This window comes from Sphaeramia orbicularis, chromosome 1 (genome assembly GCF_902148855.1).
Source record: "Sphaeramia orbicularis chromosome 1, fSphaOr1.1, whole genome shotgun sequence".
Lineage (NCBI taxonomy): Eukaryota > Metazoa > Chordata > Actinopteri > Kurtiformes > Apogonidae > Sphaeramia > Sphaeramia orbicularis.
Window position 1 is genome coordinate 24,028,640 of NC_043957.1, and position 17,176 is coordinate 24,045,815.

Consider the following 17,176-nt stretch of genomic DNA (forward strand, 5'->3'; position numbering starts at 1 on the left):
AACAACAGAAACTGATAACTTTCCACCGTTTAAGGTTTTGCAGGGCCTTTTAAAGACATTATCTCTATTATTCTCACTCTCTATTCTTATTATGGTAGTTTTTTGTCACAACAAGCATCTCTGACTTGCTGAAAAAATGCTGAAAAAATTTATTATTTTACATGTATTAGTTTGTTTAGTATTCATATTTTGACTCAGCTATTCAGTTCAACAGTCTGGCTAATAAAGAAATGTGTGTTTCAAATATGAGTGACATATCTTTAGTGCTAATATTTGATGAAAGAGCCGTGATATTGGTCGATGAATCCATTATTAGCTTTTTCAAAACAAAGACAGTCAAGTTGTATGGAGAAAAATAAAAGCAAAAAAATCTATTTCATTATTGTTTCGGGGTTGTGTTAACCTACGAAGCTGCTTGCTTTAAAATATACAAATGGTAGATGGCAAAAGCTACAGATTCAGTGAATGGTGTTTGTTTTTCCACAATTTAGTTTATTGATATCGATTAGTATTTGCATCAACTCTGGAAAAACTTCAACAGAAACTGAAATTAATGGAACTAATCATGTCACGACGAAGAAGAAGCAGATTTTTTTAGTTGAACATGGACCTTTTTTGTGATTGACACAGTAAGTTTTGTTTATTACTATACTTAAAGTACACATTAAAAGTCTCCTCTCTAAAAATATTTAATAAAGCTGCACATTTTCTGTTGGAATAAAAGAAATTAGAAAGAACAAGGATCAGATCCTTAATCTGTCTTTAGAAATAGAAAAATTCAACTGTAATTCCATTCGAAACGACATAAATGTGTCAGATAAACATACAAAAGAGGTGAAATGATCCATTCAGCTGCATTTTTTCCTGATTCCAACTGAACAAATGCACATGTCATCATAATCCTGTTTTTCTCCAACAGCATACCATCGCAACTCTGGTTTGTAAAGACTGTGAACTTGAGTATTAATAATTTCCTTGATATTAAACAGACCATAAACCTACCTTCATCACAACTTGACCTTCAAATAACTTTTAACCCCAACATTTATGCCTGAAAAAACCAACACACACTGACCCCTGAGCAGAGGGAGGGCGCAGTCCTGCAGCTCCATGACGACTCCATCCAGCACCGGCAGCATGGGAGGGATGTCGAGGAGGATCAAGATGATTGGCTGAGAATTAAAAGAGCATCGCAGATATTAGCTGGGAATCAACCGGGAACAACAAACCTTTTCATTTCCAAGGTGTGGTGTCATTAACCAGAGGGTAAAGTCCACAGAGCAGGTCAGTACATGACGGCAAACAGATCAGAGGAGATCAGGACACAATGGAGGCTGAAAGACTTTGACTGAGTTGCAACAACTTTCAGTGACATTGAAGATCACATGTGGGAATCCATAAAGGTCATGTTTAGAGCTCAAACACTGAGCAAACTGATCACAAAGTATTTATCACAGAAGACTGTTTAGGTTTTTTTTTTTGCCTTGTTTTAACATTTCCTACAATTTAGATTCATACATCTTCAACTTTTAACATATTTTGCTTTGCCTTTTGGTTTCTTTTTTCAACTGATAGTAGGTTTTTAAAGCCTGATATAATAATCACAGCCAATTAATCTACAATCTTTTTCCTTTCCAATTTCTATGACACAGTATCAGAAAATTAATAAGCATTGAAATGACCTAAAAACTTAACACAAATAACCAATAAACCTGGATTTTGATATTAAACTAGTAAAAAAAAAAATTGCAGTTTTTGCTTTTTTCTCTCAAAACACATTAATTCCAGACAAGCAGCCATATTTAACAATAGCAAATATTGGACACAAGTTTTTGCCAAAAACAGATAATCAGCAAATCTCTATACATTACCTTTAGAATATTCTGCTTGTTCTTTGCATTTCAAAGCCCTTTAGCTCTGTTTTTAAAGGTGCTTTTGTGAAATTCTGATCCGACACCAATCTTTAAAACAAAATTGGTGTTTCTCTTGTTGTATTTTAATTTTAATTTTTCAATTATTACCCATTCTGTAACTAGGAATCAAAGAAATCTTTATTATATGAAATAAAGTATTTATGTGAGTTCTTTCAGACTTTCATCACTCTGTTAGCACAAATAAACATTAATAAAATATAAAAGTTGGTCACTAACATTGAGTGACTGTCATCTTATCCATAATCATAAGAAGTCATGAATGGTTCAATATTCATGGTATGTCTCTGAAAATTTGTTAGTATCTGTATGAATACTGGCACAAAGTTTCATACTATCAGTTAAATATGATCCATTCTATGGTGCCTCTACTGGTTTGTTGATGCAGAAGTGTAATAAAAAACAAATATTTCAGTAAACATGCAGGTTTTCTTAGATCATACAATGATCCCTGTCTTATACTTTTCCCACTGTGACGGGGTCTTAAGCCAAAGTCATTCCCTTCTCGTTACATTATGTAAGAGTCCGTCATGAGTCAGGGCTTTACCCAGCTGTCTGTGCAGCGATGGGGGCTCAGCTGCTGCTGCTGCTGCTTATGTAACCAGAGCTCTACTGGGTCTTACCTGGTCCTTCCCGAACACATCTCCTTTAGCGATGCTGTACAGCAGGGAGTAGGCAATCTGGCCAGCAGCGCCGGTCACCACAACACGGATTGGTTCAGCCTGGAGGTAAAAAAAGAAAAACAGTTCCATCAAAAATCCAGAAACATTACCAACCTGCATAAATGACAGTGGTGGTGGTGGTGGGGGTTGGGGTCAGGGGGCAGCTGCAAAATCTGACACCGTCTAAATTGGTTGGATACTGACTCATTTTCCAGAATCAATAAAATCCTCAACTTAAAGCAGTTGGTTCATAAGTAAAAGACCCCCCCCCACCCCCCCTCTCCTTAGGAATCTTGCATGAGGCTGCCTTTTCACCAAACCTCATTCACAAAATCTTACAATGACCTTGCATTTTGGCAAGCACAGCCAGGACATTGTGCTAAGTTTAAAACTTTATTTACAGTAACAGATGACAGTCTTCAATTCGGCCCACATGACATCCTTAACAGTTACTTCCTTTTAGTTTGTTTTAAACACATTTCCGCTATTCAAGGTGCGGATAAATGAATAGTTGGTAAGGCGATCTGTACAATAAGGCAGGAACTGAATAAATATGAATCATGTGCTGTGATTTATATCCAAGCCGAATAACAGCATGTCCCCAACAGAACTCAGAAATCGTCTTGTTTGGTGTTTTAACACTTTTCAAGAGTCGCGACAGTCAGATGATGCTTATATTTTCATGTTTTTGAGGCAGGATTCGGCTCCTGTTGTGATTGGTTATCACTCAATGAATAAAAGAATAGGTGGATGATGTAACATGACGCGGATGCCACGCTACTGCCTGCCCTCATTAAGATGGACGCACAAGAATGAATTACAGTAGAAAGACAAGTGTTCAACACAGAAACTAATCTGCACTGTCTGCTGCTGGTGTTAGGGCTGCTTCTTCCATATTTTATCCAGACATCATCTCACTACTGCAGAGGAAACTGCGCAACAACCTGCGTATGCCAGCTTTTAGGGTCTGATGTTTTAATAATGCATGAAGCAGACAGAAAACCTCCAATGAATCAGTCAAAATAACACCGGCATTAGATGGAATTAAATGTTAACGAATCCGCCCTCTTTTCAATGTCAACTACTGATGCACCAGAAACACACAGTTAAATCTATTTTGTTAGAGGAGCTCATAGTGTGCTGAATATTTTCCGAGTGTAAAAGCAGATAATATGCAGCCATCTTACCATTTTAAGTGGAGGTGAAGATGTGCTCGTTCTCCCTGCTCAGAGTCGGACTAGACGGAAGGGTCACCTCTATCCGTGTATTGTAAAGTCAGGCGGCGAAACGACCCGTCTCATAATTTACACGGGAATTGTAGTCTTTTACTATCTCACAGAAGCCGTTTTTCATCTGCTGACTACACGCAACGGACGCGTCCTCCCATAATGCACCGCTCTAGCTAGACCGCGCCCCCCTGCACCGAATATGGCTGAAGATTTTCTGAAAAGACTTTTTTTAACCGACGTTCAGAAGGGGTTTCTGGCGACATCTGGTGGGTGATGTTGGAACTATAACACATCTGTGATTATGTGACCACTCCGCCGTTACCACTTTGAACCTCCTAAAGCCCAGCTATGGGGTTATTTTTTGTTTGTGTACAAGTGTTGAACAGCTTTATTAAAAACGAACAAACAAACAAACAAACTGACAGATTGGTTGATTGCCAGATTGATATTATCATCTAGTAAAGACAGCCATATGTGAACATAAGCTTGTTTGTTTAAATTGTGTTTAAATTGTCTCTTAAAAAAACTATTTAAAAAACCTGAAACTAAGGATAAAACCCAACATTTCCAGCACCACTTAAAGCAGCCTACATTCAAAAGCTGTCCACAGCAACAGACATTCATTGGAAAACAAATAAACAAACAAACAAACAAACAAACAAATAAATAAATAAATAAATGTATCTGACTTCAGTACAGGCTTTGAGATCCACTTGTCTCAGATTCCTGTTGTGATAATCACACCAGATTATTCAAATTTTATTTATTCCAAATAGGTTAAAAGAAAGTCACAATCACTCACCAAATATTACATGATTGCAATAAAACGCTAAGTGTAAGTATCAGTAATCATAACTCGATCTATTTTATTCTGGTCTGATGCAATCATTTATCACAGTAGCACTGACATGACATCCATAAGGAGTTAAAACTTCTGCATCTGTGTCCATTTCACTTTTTGTAATAAATCTACCAATCTATTTTGCTTTGGCACCCCTTAAAGGTAGTAGAATAAAGTAATAATACTAGTATTAGTAATGCAAGGTACAGTTAAGTCACAATTTGGGTTACTGTCCAAATACTAAAGGACATAACTGTAATTACACACAAATAATCCCTCACCATATGCCTGTCAGAAGTATTGCCAACCAATGAAGAAGTGGAACTGGTGTTTCACATTCAAACAAAATATCAGAGGTGGCACAACACTGAAAAGCCTGCCTGTTGCATGGCCGAAGTGACACTTAAAGTCAGAGGACAAGTAGAGCTGGAGCCTGTGTCTGTTCTGTGCTGAAGTAAAAGCTAAACTGAGTTCATCAGATCTTTGTAAAACAAACAGAAGAGTCTCGTACAAACACCGGTGAGTACAACTGATCTCATTACAGCTTCAACACAAGACTTCAGCTCCAGTCACACAGTGAAATAGTTAATAATACAAACGGAACTGTGTACATATAATGACATTTTAATATATACATATTATAGTTCCGTGTGTATAGTTCTTGTGTAATTTTCTTATAACGTGGTTTGGATTTTCCTTTTCCTCCTGATTTTGTTACTGTTTATTGACATTTTGTACAGGCATACTGCAGTGAATTTAGTGAAACTTTTAGTAATAAAGGCCTTGTGAATCACTCCTTTTACAATACTTCTGCATATAAAACGGACAGATAGGCAGCGCTATGGTGGGTTGTTAACATTTCCTGTCTCCCCCTTTTATATCAATGGTTTAATGTCAGAGGAAAGAGTTTACTATGGATGATGAACCAATGCCCTCTCACAAATGTCCAGTATTTAGCAGGTTAATAATATAACACAATGTTTAAAGTGTAGTCAAGTTCAATGTGGAATTTTAAACTTATTTGTACAATAACTAGTCACACTAAACACTTCTTCATTCTCTATAATCAAGCCATTCTTACAACTGTTAAAACTACAACAAAAAACATTACACTACTGAAATGGCATAAATATTCTTGCCTTCATGCCTTAATTTTCTTTCTTATTTTTACTCTCAGTTCATAGCTATGGCTGCCGATTCTCTCCTGTCTGAAGATCAGTTTCTGTGTTCCATCTGTCTGGATTTGTTCACTGATCCAGTCAGCACCTCATGTGGACACAACTTCTGCAAAAACTGCATCACTTAACACTGGGATAATACTGACCAGTACCTGTGTCCCATGTGTAAAACAGTTTTCAACACAAGACCTGAGCTAAAGATCAACATTTTAATTGCACAGATGGTTACCAAGTTCAGACAGAAAAGCCAAGAGGAACCAAACAGCAGCAGCTCAGAGCAACAAGCAGCCAAACCAGGACAAGTTCCCTGTGACGTCTGCACTGAAACCAAACTGAAGGCCCTGAAGTCCTGCCTGGTGTGTCTGACCTCCTACTGTGACACTCATCTACAGCCTCATCTGACACTTTCAGGCCTGAAACGACACCATCTGATGGACCCCGTGGAGAAGCTGGCAGACAGGATGTGTATGAAACATGATAAACCTCTGGAGCTGTTCCGTAAAACAGACCACACATGTGTCTGCATGTTTTGCACAGTTTTAGAGCATAAAACCCATGACGTTGTTCCTCTGAAAGATGAATATGAACTAAAGAAGGCAGAGCTGAGGAAGACAGAGGCTGAAATCCAGCAGATGATCCTGAAGAGACGACTGAAGATCCAGGATATCCAATAGTCTGTGGACCTCAGTAAGAAATCTGCAGACAGAGAGACAGCAGAAGGTGTTGAGGTCTTCACTGCTCTGATAGAGTTGGTTCAGAAAAGTCTGAACAAGCTCCAGGAGGTGATCCAAGAAAAGCACAGAAGCACAGAGAAACAGGCTGAAGACTTCATCAAAGAGCTGGAACAGGAAATCTGTGAGCTGAAGAAGAGAAGCACTGAGGTGGAGACGCTCTCACACTTTGAAGACCACCTCCACTTTGTCCAAACATTCACATCCATAGAAGCTGCTCCACCCATGAAGGTCTGGAAACAGGTCAGCATCTGTCCACCATCATATGAGGGAACTGTGGTGAGAGCCGTGTCTCAGCTGGAGGAAGAACTCAGTAAAGACATGAAGGATCTGTTTGAGAATGAGCTGAAGAGAGTCCAGCAGTTCACTGTGGATGTGAGTCTGGATCCAGATACAGCACATCCTGCACTCATTCTGTCTGATGATGAGAAACAGGTTCATCTTGGTGATGTGAAGCAGAATCTTCCACACAAACCAGAGAAGTTTTCCCATTATGCCTGTGTTTTAGGAAAGCAGAGTTTTTCTTCTGGCAGATTTTACTTTGAGGTTCAGGTCAAAGGAAAGACTCAGTGGGATTTAGGAGTGGTCAGAGAGTCCATCGACAGGAAGGAGTGGATCATACTGATACCTGAGGGTGGTCACTGGACCATTGGGCTGAAAAATGGAGATGTGTTTGTATCTCTTGATCATGCAGAGGTCTATCTGTCTCTGAAGTCTATTCCTCAGAAGGTGGGGGTGTTTGTGGATTATGAGGAGGGTCTGGTCTCCTTTTATAATGTATATTCTGCAGCTCTCACTCCTTTACTGGCTGCTGCTTCAATGACAAACTCCTCCCATTCTTCAGTCCTGGGCATAATAAAGATGGTAAAAACTCTGCTCCTCTGATCATCACTCCTGATGTTCCCTTTTTAGCATGCTCTGTGAGATCATGGAGTATTTCACTGTATTGACAGATTTAGTTTCAACATAGCCTTCATGTCACAGTGACACAGATCGTACAGTTTGGCCTGAGGTGAATGATTATAAGAGCCATTACCACATGAACTTATGGCACATGAATGATTAAAGCCATGATTATTCAGAAAAAATGGAAGGGGGGCCCAGGAGAATGGTGGGGTCCAGGGTCGGGGTCCCAATGGGGGTTCAAGGGGATGAAGCGAAGCCAAATTAACATTATACATGCTTCAAATCACATAAAACTATATATTTTTTAAAAATATTATTTAACACTAATAAAATGAATACAGTTTAACCTCACTAATGTGACCAGTTTTGGAACCAAAGCAGAGACTTGGCTTTAATAAGGATGTCCCCATTATGGCATTGAATTCCATTGCATTCCAAATAATTTAAAATGAGAACCAACAGGATACAGTAGAAGTACAGGTCTGTGTTTGACAACTTTGTGTGATTTACTCAATCACTGGCTGTGTTCAAAGATATTCAATATTCAGACCATGCAGTTCTATAGTTCCTACCGTATAATAATACATCATATTCCTTCTGTGGCTGCCCGTTTGTTCTTCATGAATAGACTTTAATCTAGTTGAGATTAACTCCCTTTACCATATAGAGTCTCATCATAAACGGTGCATGTGCAGTAGAACTCCCTCCAATACAGGAGAAAGTAGAAGCTACGGGCGCATAAGTTTGCTGTAGAAGCACATGTTGAATAGCTCAGTAAGTAATGCTATGGACTACAGTGCAGGAGATCTGCCTTAATTCTTTTCAACATTTTACATAGTCAAGTATGTATGTGTGTGTGTGTGTGTGTGTGTGTGTGTGTGTGTGTGTGTGTGTGTGTGTGTGTGTGGGGTGGGGTGGGGGGTGGGGGGCATTGTTGACATTGCTATGTGAAGCCACTGCTATCTCTTCACTTGCTGATTAAGTAACTTACTCGTACCATGTGTTTAGTCCACATGATGTTCCACTTTTAGCAAACATTTAGTCTGTTTCACTGTTTCCCTTCCACTTAAAGTAACAAAAAAAGAACATTATATCTTAAATTTGGGGGCGTTTCTACATTTCTGTTCAACAGAATTTGACAAATAAATTTGAGGATTTTATGTTGATATCTAGGATTATCTGGATTATTTGGAAACCCAGGTGAAGGAAGTACTCTTTAACTTTAGAACAAAGTTTTTCTATTGGGTCCCCCTTGGAAAAAGAAAAACTTCCAGACTCCTAAACCCCAACAAATACGATATCATATCCATTCTTTTTCTTTCTTTCAAAATTTTCTTTCAAATTACAAACAACTTCAATTTTTGCAACAAACAACAAATAAACTCAGGCAGATTGCCAACTATACTATATAACTATCACACTAAAGACATATTTTTTTAGAACCAGAAATAAATATTTGGCAACAAAGGCAAATATTTTAACAGTATCAGTGACTGCAACTGATCCCATTATACATTGCATGTTTTTCTTTTCGGCCCGTAGAAATACTTGTCCATACTCCAAACTTCACTCTTTGTCTGGTCACCGATCACCATGCCAGTGGTCTCTCACTGAGAAACACTGCTAAATGCTTAAGTAAATGAATAAAAGTATTAGCATCAAAATCTGCTTAAATTACCAAAAGGCCAGCCATAAAATTATAGAATGGCCAAGTTAAAAAGAATCTGTATTGCTTGCTTAAAAATAATTGATTTAAAGGGGTTACATTTAGTATTTCTACTTCCAAAGTTAAAGCATGGTGTAAAATGACCATTATAGTGTTTACAATAAAGAGCTGTGGAGTTCTACCTAAGATGCCAAAGTATTGGATTGTAGAGATATGAACTGAATATATTTCCCGCATTGAATTTATTCTCACTACTAGAGGGAGTAGTGAGTCACTCTGTCTGTCTCCCATGGGGAGGAAAACTAACACCACAGGGTGTCATACCTGCTGCCAGACGCTAGTCTGGTCTTGTCTGTCTTTTATGTTTTGTTTGTCACTTCCTGTTTTATTTTGTTAAGTTTTCCCTCATGTGTCTTGTCTGTCGTCTTTACTTCCTGTTACCCGTTCATCCTGACCTCTGTTCTGATTACCTGTCTCCGCCCTGATTTGCTTCACCTGTGTCTAGTTGTCTTCCCTCCCTTTTGTGTATTTAAACCCTGTCTCTCCCCTAGGTCAATCGCCAGTTTGTAACTCTAGCAGTTCAGACCAGCGTTTTGACCTCGTTTTTTCGTTTGCCTGCCTGTTTTTTGACCTGTTTTTGGATCCCTCGGTTTTTCGCCTTTTGCCTGCTCCCTGTCTGGTTTTGTCTGCCTCTCCGGATTCCTGGTTTTGACCTTCTCGCCCTGACTATCGGTACGTGAGTTTTGTCTTGTCCTTATGTCCTGTCGCCCGAGTATTTGCCTGCCTGTGTATGACCTGTTTCCGTCCCTGACCTCCCTTTGCTTCTCCCTAGTCAGGAGAAAAACCCCAAACACCGTACTGGGAGACGGGTTGTCGCCCCCGATCCAGAGAACGAATCAGAGAAGGATATCAACCACCATTATCCTCAAGATTCTGTCACTGTTCATTATTTTTCACCTGTGTGTGATAAATAAATCTTTTGAATTATATTTTTGGCGTTTGAGTTCTGCATTTGGATTCTGGGTTTGTACTAGCACCATTACAGTACAAACTGGCCAAAGCATGAATCCAGCAGAACTCTCTCAGGTCAAGGAGGCAATTCTGTCCCAGGGGCACAGACTAGGGGGACATGATCAGGCTCTCCACACCCTACTCGACAAAATGAGCCAGCTAACTACTCAGGTCACCATACTCACTAGTACCCAAGCCGCGGCCGCGGCTGTGTCAAGCGAGAATAGGTCCAACCCTCCGCCTGTTCGAGACTCGGCTGAGCCGAACATTCCGGCACCTTCCAAGTACTCTGGTAATCCTGACACCTGTCGAGACTTTTTTACTCAGATTCAGTTAATTTTTGAGTCCCAACCTGTTCGTTTTGCTAAAGACTCTGTAAAGATTGCTTATTTGGCTAGTCTGCTGGAAGGGCCTCCTCTCAGTTACTTTAATGCTCTTTTTGAACAGGGTTCTCCTGCTGTTCATTCTTTTTTGGCTCTGGTTTCCGAACTTAAGCGGGTTTATGACCACCCGGTTCGGACCCAGTTTGCGGGTCATCAGATCATGAGGCTCAGACAGGGAGAGCGAACCATCAGGCAATATGTGAGCGCCTTTCGTTCACTAGCAGTGGAATCAGGGTGGAACAACCAAGCCCTGATCACTGCCTTTTTGTCCGGCCTTAATCGCTCTGTCGGCCGGGAGATGGCGCTCCGCCAACAGCTCACCTCCCTAGACGATGTTATCACCGAGGCCATCCGGGTCGCTGATCAGGAATCAGTTTGGCAGGTCATGGAACCAGAGGTCAGCTCTTCGTCCAGCAAGGGCCCGAGTCGAGAGACGTTACGACTTCCGACAGCTGAGACAGGAGGGGGTAAAGAGGAACCTATGCAGTTGGGAAGGACTCATCTCTCGGCCGAGGAGCGCCGCCGACGCATGACGGAGGGGCTCTGCCTATACTGTGGACAAGGTGGCCATAGAGTCAGCAACTGCACCCTTAGACCCGATGCCAAGACCGGTGAGGGGTCGCTGTTGAGCAGAACAGTGTGTTTGTCTACTGTTTCTCGCCCGTTTCCTGTGGTTCTGTTGTGTTCTAATTCTCTGTCTCTCCAGCACCCCGTCCTGATCGATTCCGGATCCGACGCTAACCTTATGGACCAGAACCTAGTAACTAAACTCGGACTCATCTCGACCCCAGTTCAGCGTCCGTTGGAAGCCCGAGCTTTGGATGATCATGTGATCTGTCGCATCACTCATTGTACTGAGCCAGTGACTGTGCAGTTTATTGATGGACACACCGAAAGCATTAGTTTTCACATATACAACTCTGATACTCAGCCACTCATTTTGGGGTACCCATGGTTACAAATCCACAAACCATATATTGATTGGGATACTGGGGAGGTTTTTTCATGGTGTAAAGATTGTGAGACTCGATGCAAGTATGTTAATTTACCTGATAATCCTCCTAAGATGTCACCTATTGCTCTAGCCCCTGTTAGTGTTCCTATGGAGGAAAATAAGGATTTTCCTGATTTTGACAAGGTTCCCCGGTGTTATCATGATTTAAAAGAGGTTTTCAGTAAATCTAAGGCTACAGCCCTGCCACCTCATCGCCCTTATGATTGTGCCATAGATCTGCGCCCTGGTACTTCTCCCCCTAAAGGGAGATTATATTCTCTGTCTGGCCCTGAGAATCTGGCTATGAAAAAATACATTGATGAGTCCTTGGCTGCTGGGCTAATTAGGCCCTCATCGTCGCCTGCAGGAGCAGGATTCTTCTTCGTTGACAAGAAGGATAAGTCGCTCAGGCCTTGTATTGACTACAGGGGGCTTAACGATATTACTGTCCGCAACAGGTACCCTTTGCCACTAATGTCTTCCGCCTTTGAACTGTTGCATGGCGCTAAAATCTTCACCAAACTAGATCTTCGTAATGCCTACCATTTAGTTCGCATCAGGGAAGGAGATGAGTGGAAGACGGCGTTCAACACCCCTAGTGGCCATTACGAGTATTTAGTGATGCCTTTTGGTCTGACCAACGCCCCTGCGGTCTTCCAGGCGTTGGTCAATGACGTTCTCAGAGACATGCTTAATGTTTTTGTATTTGTGTACCTGGACGATATTTTAATTTTTTCTTCAGATGAGGAAACCCACATTCAGCATGTTCGACAAGTGCTTCAGAGACTCCTGGCTAATCAACTGTTTGTCAAGGCAGAGAAATGTGAATTTCACCAGTCCTCGGTGTCCTTTTTGGGCTTCATCATCGCCGAAGGGAGCGTCCAGATGGACCCCGAAAAGGTTAGTGCGGTCAGGGAGTGGCCGACTCCAACTTCCAGAAAGGATGTACAAAGATTTTTGGGTTTTGCTAACTTCTATAGGAAGTTTATTCGGGGGTTCAGCAGTGTGGCTGCCCCCCTGCATTCTCTCACCTCTTCCAAGTCTGTGTTCAGGTGGAGTCCCGAGGCTGAAAAGGCTTTTAACCACCTGAAGAGGGCGTTTTCCTCGGCACCCATCCTGTCCGTTCCTGACCCAGCTCTGCAGTTTGTGGTGGAGGTCGACGCCTCCGATTTGGGCGTTGGGGCGGTAATTTCTCAACGCTCTCCTACTGATAACAGACTCCACCCCTGCGCTTTTCTCTCTAAGAGATTGTCACCGGCCGAAAGGAATTATGATATTGGAAATCGTGAACTGCTGGCTATTAAAGTGGCGCTGGAAGAATGGCGCCATTGGTTGGAGGGGACGGACGTGCCATTTCTTATCTGGACGGACCACAAGAACCTGGAGTATCTACGCTCGGCGAAACGCCTCAACTCTCGTCAGGCCAGGTGGGCTCTTTTCTTCACCCGTTTTAACTTCACCCTTTCCTACCGTCCTGGCTCTAAAAATGGGAAGCCAGATGCTCTCTCCAGGGTCTTCTCTCCTGACATTCCCCTGTCTGAACCTGAGACTATTCTGCCTAGCTCCTGTGTGGTAGGGGCTTTTCAGTGGGGGGTTGAGAAATTGGTCATGGAGGCCCTTAATGACTGTGAAGTTCCGGATGGCGTCCTGCCAGACCGTCTGTTTGTTCCTCCGCACCTTCGTTCTCAGGTGATCCAATGGGGCCATGCGTCGAAGATGGCGTGCCATCCCGGGGTGAAGAGGACCTTGTTTGTGGTGAAACAGCGCTTTTGGTGGCCTGCAATGGAGAAGGAGGTTGCAGAATATGTGGCTGCCTGTCCTGTGTGCGCTGCCTGTAAGGCCTCTAATAGGGCTCCCATGGGGGAGCTGTGTCCTTTGCCTGTCCCCAAAAGACCCTGGTCGGACATCGCCCTGGATTTTGTGACTGGTTTGCCCCCGTCTAATGGTAACACGGTGGTTCTCACCGTAGTGGATAGGTTTTCAAAGATGGTGCATTTTATTCCCTTGCCTAAACTGCCTTCGGCTAAAGAGACAGCGGAGGCGCTATTGACTCATGTTTTCCGCCTGCATGGTTTCCCCAGAGACGTGGTCTCCGATAGGGGGCCTCAGTTCATTGCCAGTTTTTGGAAAGCTTTTTGTTCTCTTGTTGGTGCTTCTGTCAGTCTGTCTTCTGGTTTTCATCCGCAGTCCAATGGCCAAACTGAGAGGCTGAACCAGGTCCTGGAAGTGGGCCTCCGTGTGCTGGCCTCCCAGAATCCCGCCTCCTGGAGCCGACATCTGTTGTGGGTGGAATTCGCCCATAATTCATTGTCCAGTGCTTCCTCTGGGCTTTCACCTTTTCATGTGGTTTATGGTTATCAGCCGCCCTTGTTTCCGTCCCTGGAGAAGGAGGTGGGCGTGCCCTCGGCCCTGGCTCTCATCCACCGTTGCAAGAGGACCTGGACTCGAGCTAGACAAGCCCTATTGAAGGCGTCAGGCCGTTACAAGACCTCGGCGGATGCCCATAGGACCCCCGCTCCTGTTTACCATCCTGATCAGAGGGTTTGGCTATCCGCTAAACACCTCCCTCTCCGGATAGAGAGTCGCAAGTTGGCACCCGGGTTTGTTGGTCCATTCCCTATCTCGAAAATTATTAACCCTGTTTCTGTTCGCCTGAAGTTACCAAGGTCCATGAGAATCCATCCCACCTTTCACGTCAGCCAGATTAAACCCGTGAAGGAAAGCCGTCTGGTCCCGCCCACCCAACCTCCTCCCCCTCCTCGGATGATTGACGGGGATCCAGCCTACACGGTCCGGCGTTTGATGGCAGCTCGGCGCCGGGGGAGAGGGTTCCAATACCTTGTGGACTGGGAGGGTTATGGACCTGAGGAGCGCTCCTGGGTGCCAGCATCCCGCATCCTGGACCCGGACCTTATCCGACAGTTCCATCGGAACCATCCTGATGTCCCTGGTCCGTCTGGTGCCGTCCCTAGGAGGGGGGGTACTGTCATACCTGCTGCCAGACGCTAGTCTGGTCTTGTCTGTCTTTTATGTTTTGTTTGTCACTTCCTGTTTTATTTTGTTAAGTTTTCCCTCATGTGTCTTGTCTGTCGTCTTTACTTCCTGTTCCCCGTTCATCCTGACCTCTGTTCTGATTACCTGTCTCCGCCCTGATTTGCTTCACCTGTGTCTAGTTGTCTTCCCTCCCTTTTGTGTATTTAAACCCTGTCTCTCCCCTAGGTCAATCGCCAGTTTGTAACTCTAGCAGTTCAGACCAGCGTTTTGACCTCGTTTTTTCGTTTGCCTGCCTGTTTTTTGACCTGTTTTTGGATCCCTCGGTTTTTCGCCTTTTGCCTGCTCCCTGTCTGGTTTTGTCTGCCTCTCCGGATTCCTGGTTTTGACCTTCTCGCCCTGACTATCGGTACGTGAGTTTTGTCTTGTCCTTATGTCCTGTCGCCCGAGTATTTGCCTGCCTGTGTATGACCTGTTTCTGTCCCTGACCTCCCTTTGCTTCTCCCTAGTCGGGAGAAAAACCCCAAACACCGTACTGGGAGACGGGTTGTCGCCCCCGATCCAGAGAACGAATCAGAGAAGGATATCAACCACCATTATCCTCAAGATTCTGTCACTGTTCATTATTTTTCACCTGTGTGTGATAAATAAATCTTTTGAATTATATTTTTGGCGTTTGAGTTCTGCATTTGGATTCTGGGTTTGTACTAGCACCATTACACAGGGTCTTTGACCAAAGCATCAGAAAGTGACCAAATGGAATGAGAACTGTTAAGAAACAAGTCATGTGACAGATTGAAAAGCTGAAAAGTCAACCCTTATCAAACACTTGATCTTACAGTTCAGTTTCAGCGTTTCAGTCCTGGCAAAAGACAGGCATGTACTAGACCAGAAATCGCTCCATATTCTGTATAACTCACTTATTCTCCCTTGTTTAGATTACTGTAGAGAAGAATGGGGAAACACATACAAAACTTCACTTCAACCACTTTTCATTCTGTAAAAAAGAGCAATCAGAATCATTCATAATGCTGATTTTTGGGTTCACACGACTGACTTCTTTTTAAAATCCAAAACTAACATTTTTTGACTTAGTGGAACATAAAACAGCTCAATTACTATACAAAGCAAGGAATAAATTGCTACAGAAAAACATTCAAAAAATGTTTTATGTTAGAGAGGGGGTTATAATTTAAGGGAAATTTTAAATCTAAAGGTCAGAAGCATGCGTACAGCATTGAAAAGCTTCTGTATTACTGTTAGGGAAGTTAAACTGTGGAATAGATTGAGTGCAGAACTAAAACAAATTGGCGGTATGACTGTGTTTAAAAAGAGGCATAAAGAAATGATTTTCCAGAGGTACATTAATAAATAAACTCCTTAAGGTGTTTGTTTGTTATTTGGATATCAGTTTTGCAATGTGTTGTGTTGTAATATGGATGAGTGACTAAATGTACATGTTTCCAAATTGCTGATGAATATGGGACAGTGTTGTTTTCAGTAAGTATGGAAAGGTTTGAAGGGGTAGGATTAGATGAGTTTATACTTCTTCCTACTCCTTTTCACTCATGTAAGTTTTGAGGCTTATTACGTTGCAGTTTTAAGTTACCATTTTGTTTTGTTCTCATTCTCTTGATAATCATTTATTTGCATTTCTGTTTTTAAATGATCATTTACATGATCAAAATAAAGATATCAATCAATCAATCAATCAATCACAAAGAGATATGTGGTTTTTATTGGATCAGAAGGGGATGGAAAAACCGGGAAAAAAATAGGAGTAAGGTAAGAAAATATTTCAAATGCTGTATATTTTTAAATACAGGTTAAACAGTTCTGAATTTAATTCCTTCAAATATTAAAAAAACTACAGTGTTTGCTCATAGTTTTTCCCCAGGGACAACACAAGATTCTGCAGATTATACTGACTGACTGTGTTCTCATTGGGGTCAGGGGTGAAAGGTCACTCAAGGTTGAGTTTGCTCCTCAGACTACAGGTTAGCAGCTTGTTATCTGAAGCTTCGCAGGAGGTAAATCTGAGCAGAGCTGAGGCTGTCTGATCTGCTGACATTTATAGAGCAGAACAACGGAAACCTTGAACAGCAGCATAGGGCCAGACATAATACGATCAGACCGACAGTAGGGAAATAAAACTAATATATTGTTGGTGTAGTTTCATTTAATATTGAATTAGTAGTGATGTAGTACCATATAAGACTGAAGAATTTGTACCTGAGTATTTCCATTTTATGCAACTTCACAAAGGCAAATATTTTCACTCCATTACATTTGTCAAACAGCTTTAGATGCTTCTTAGATACTTTTAGATTCATTTTCTTACCCGTGAAAAACGTATTTGGAAGTTTTGTGATAAACTGAAAAGATCAGTGTTTCCTCAATAAACTGAGTTGAAGATTATCCTCTTTCTTAAGGAAATACGGTGTGTCATCATTCTCTTGGATTATCTTGAAGATGCATTATGACTGAAAACAGGCCTGAGATACAAGGTTCTCACAAGGACACAAATCTGCAAATGAGCCCGGCCTCTAACTTGTGCAGCAGCAAAATGAATCAAAAACAGTAAAACACTGACAGGGACCATTCTGCTGCATTCTGCTTTAATGAATTATTTTCATACACTGATTATTTTGTT

The 17,176-nt window shown here is 42.0% G+C and overlaps 1 protein-coding gene and 1 pseudogene across 2 annotated transcripts in view; one reads left to right on the forward strand and one right to left on the reverse strand.

Moving 5' to 3' along the window:
* The window catches only part of LOC115417107 (malate dehydrogenase, cytoplasmic-like), a 35,518-nt gene that overhangs the window by 11,930 nt on the left and 6,412 nt on the right, over nt 1-17,176 (reverse strand). Inside the window, exons 1-3 of one of the 2 annotated variants that reach the window (XM_030131104.1) lie at nt 3,781-3,929; nt 2,555-2,653; nt 1,076-1,172 (exon numbers count right to left, since the gene is read on the reverse strand). In XM_030131104.1, the coding sequence (XP_029986964.1) occupies nt 1,076-1,172; nt 2,555-2,653; nt 3,781-3,783 (199 nt within the window). In that variant the 5' untranslated portion in view covers nt 3,784-3,929. Of the gene's footprint in view, nt 1-1,075; nt 1,173-2,554; nt 2,654-3,780; nt 3,930-17,176 lie in introns of those variants that run through there. The other variant, XM_030131096.1, reaches the window with a different exon arrangement.
* On the forward strand, nt 4,874-7,605 carry LOC115416993 (E3 ubiquitin-protein ligase TRIM39-like; annotated as a pseudogene).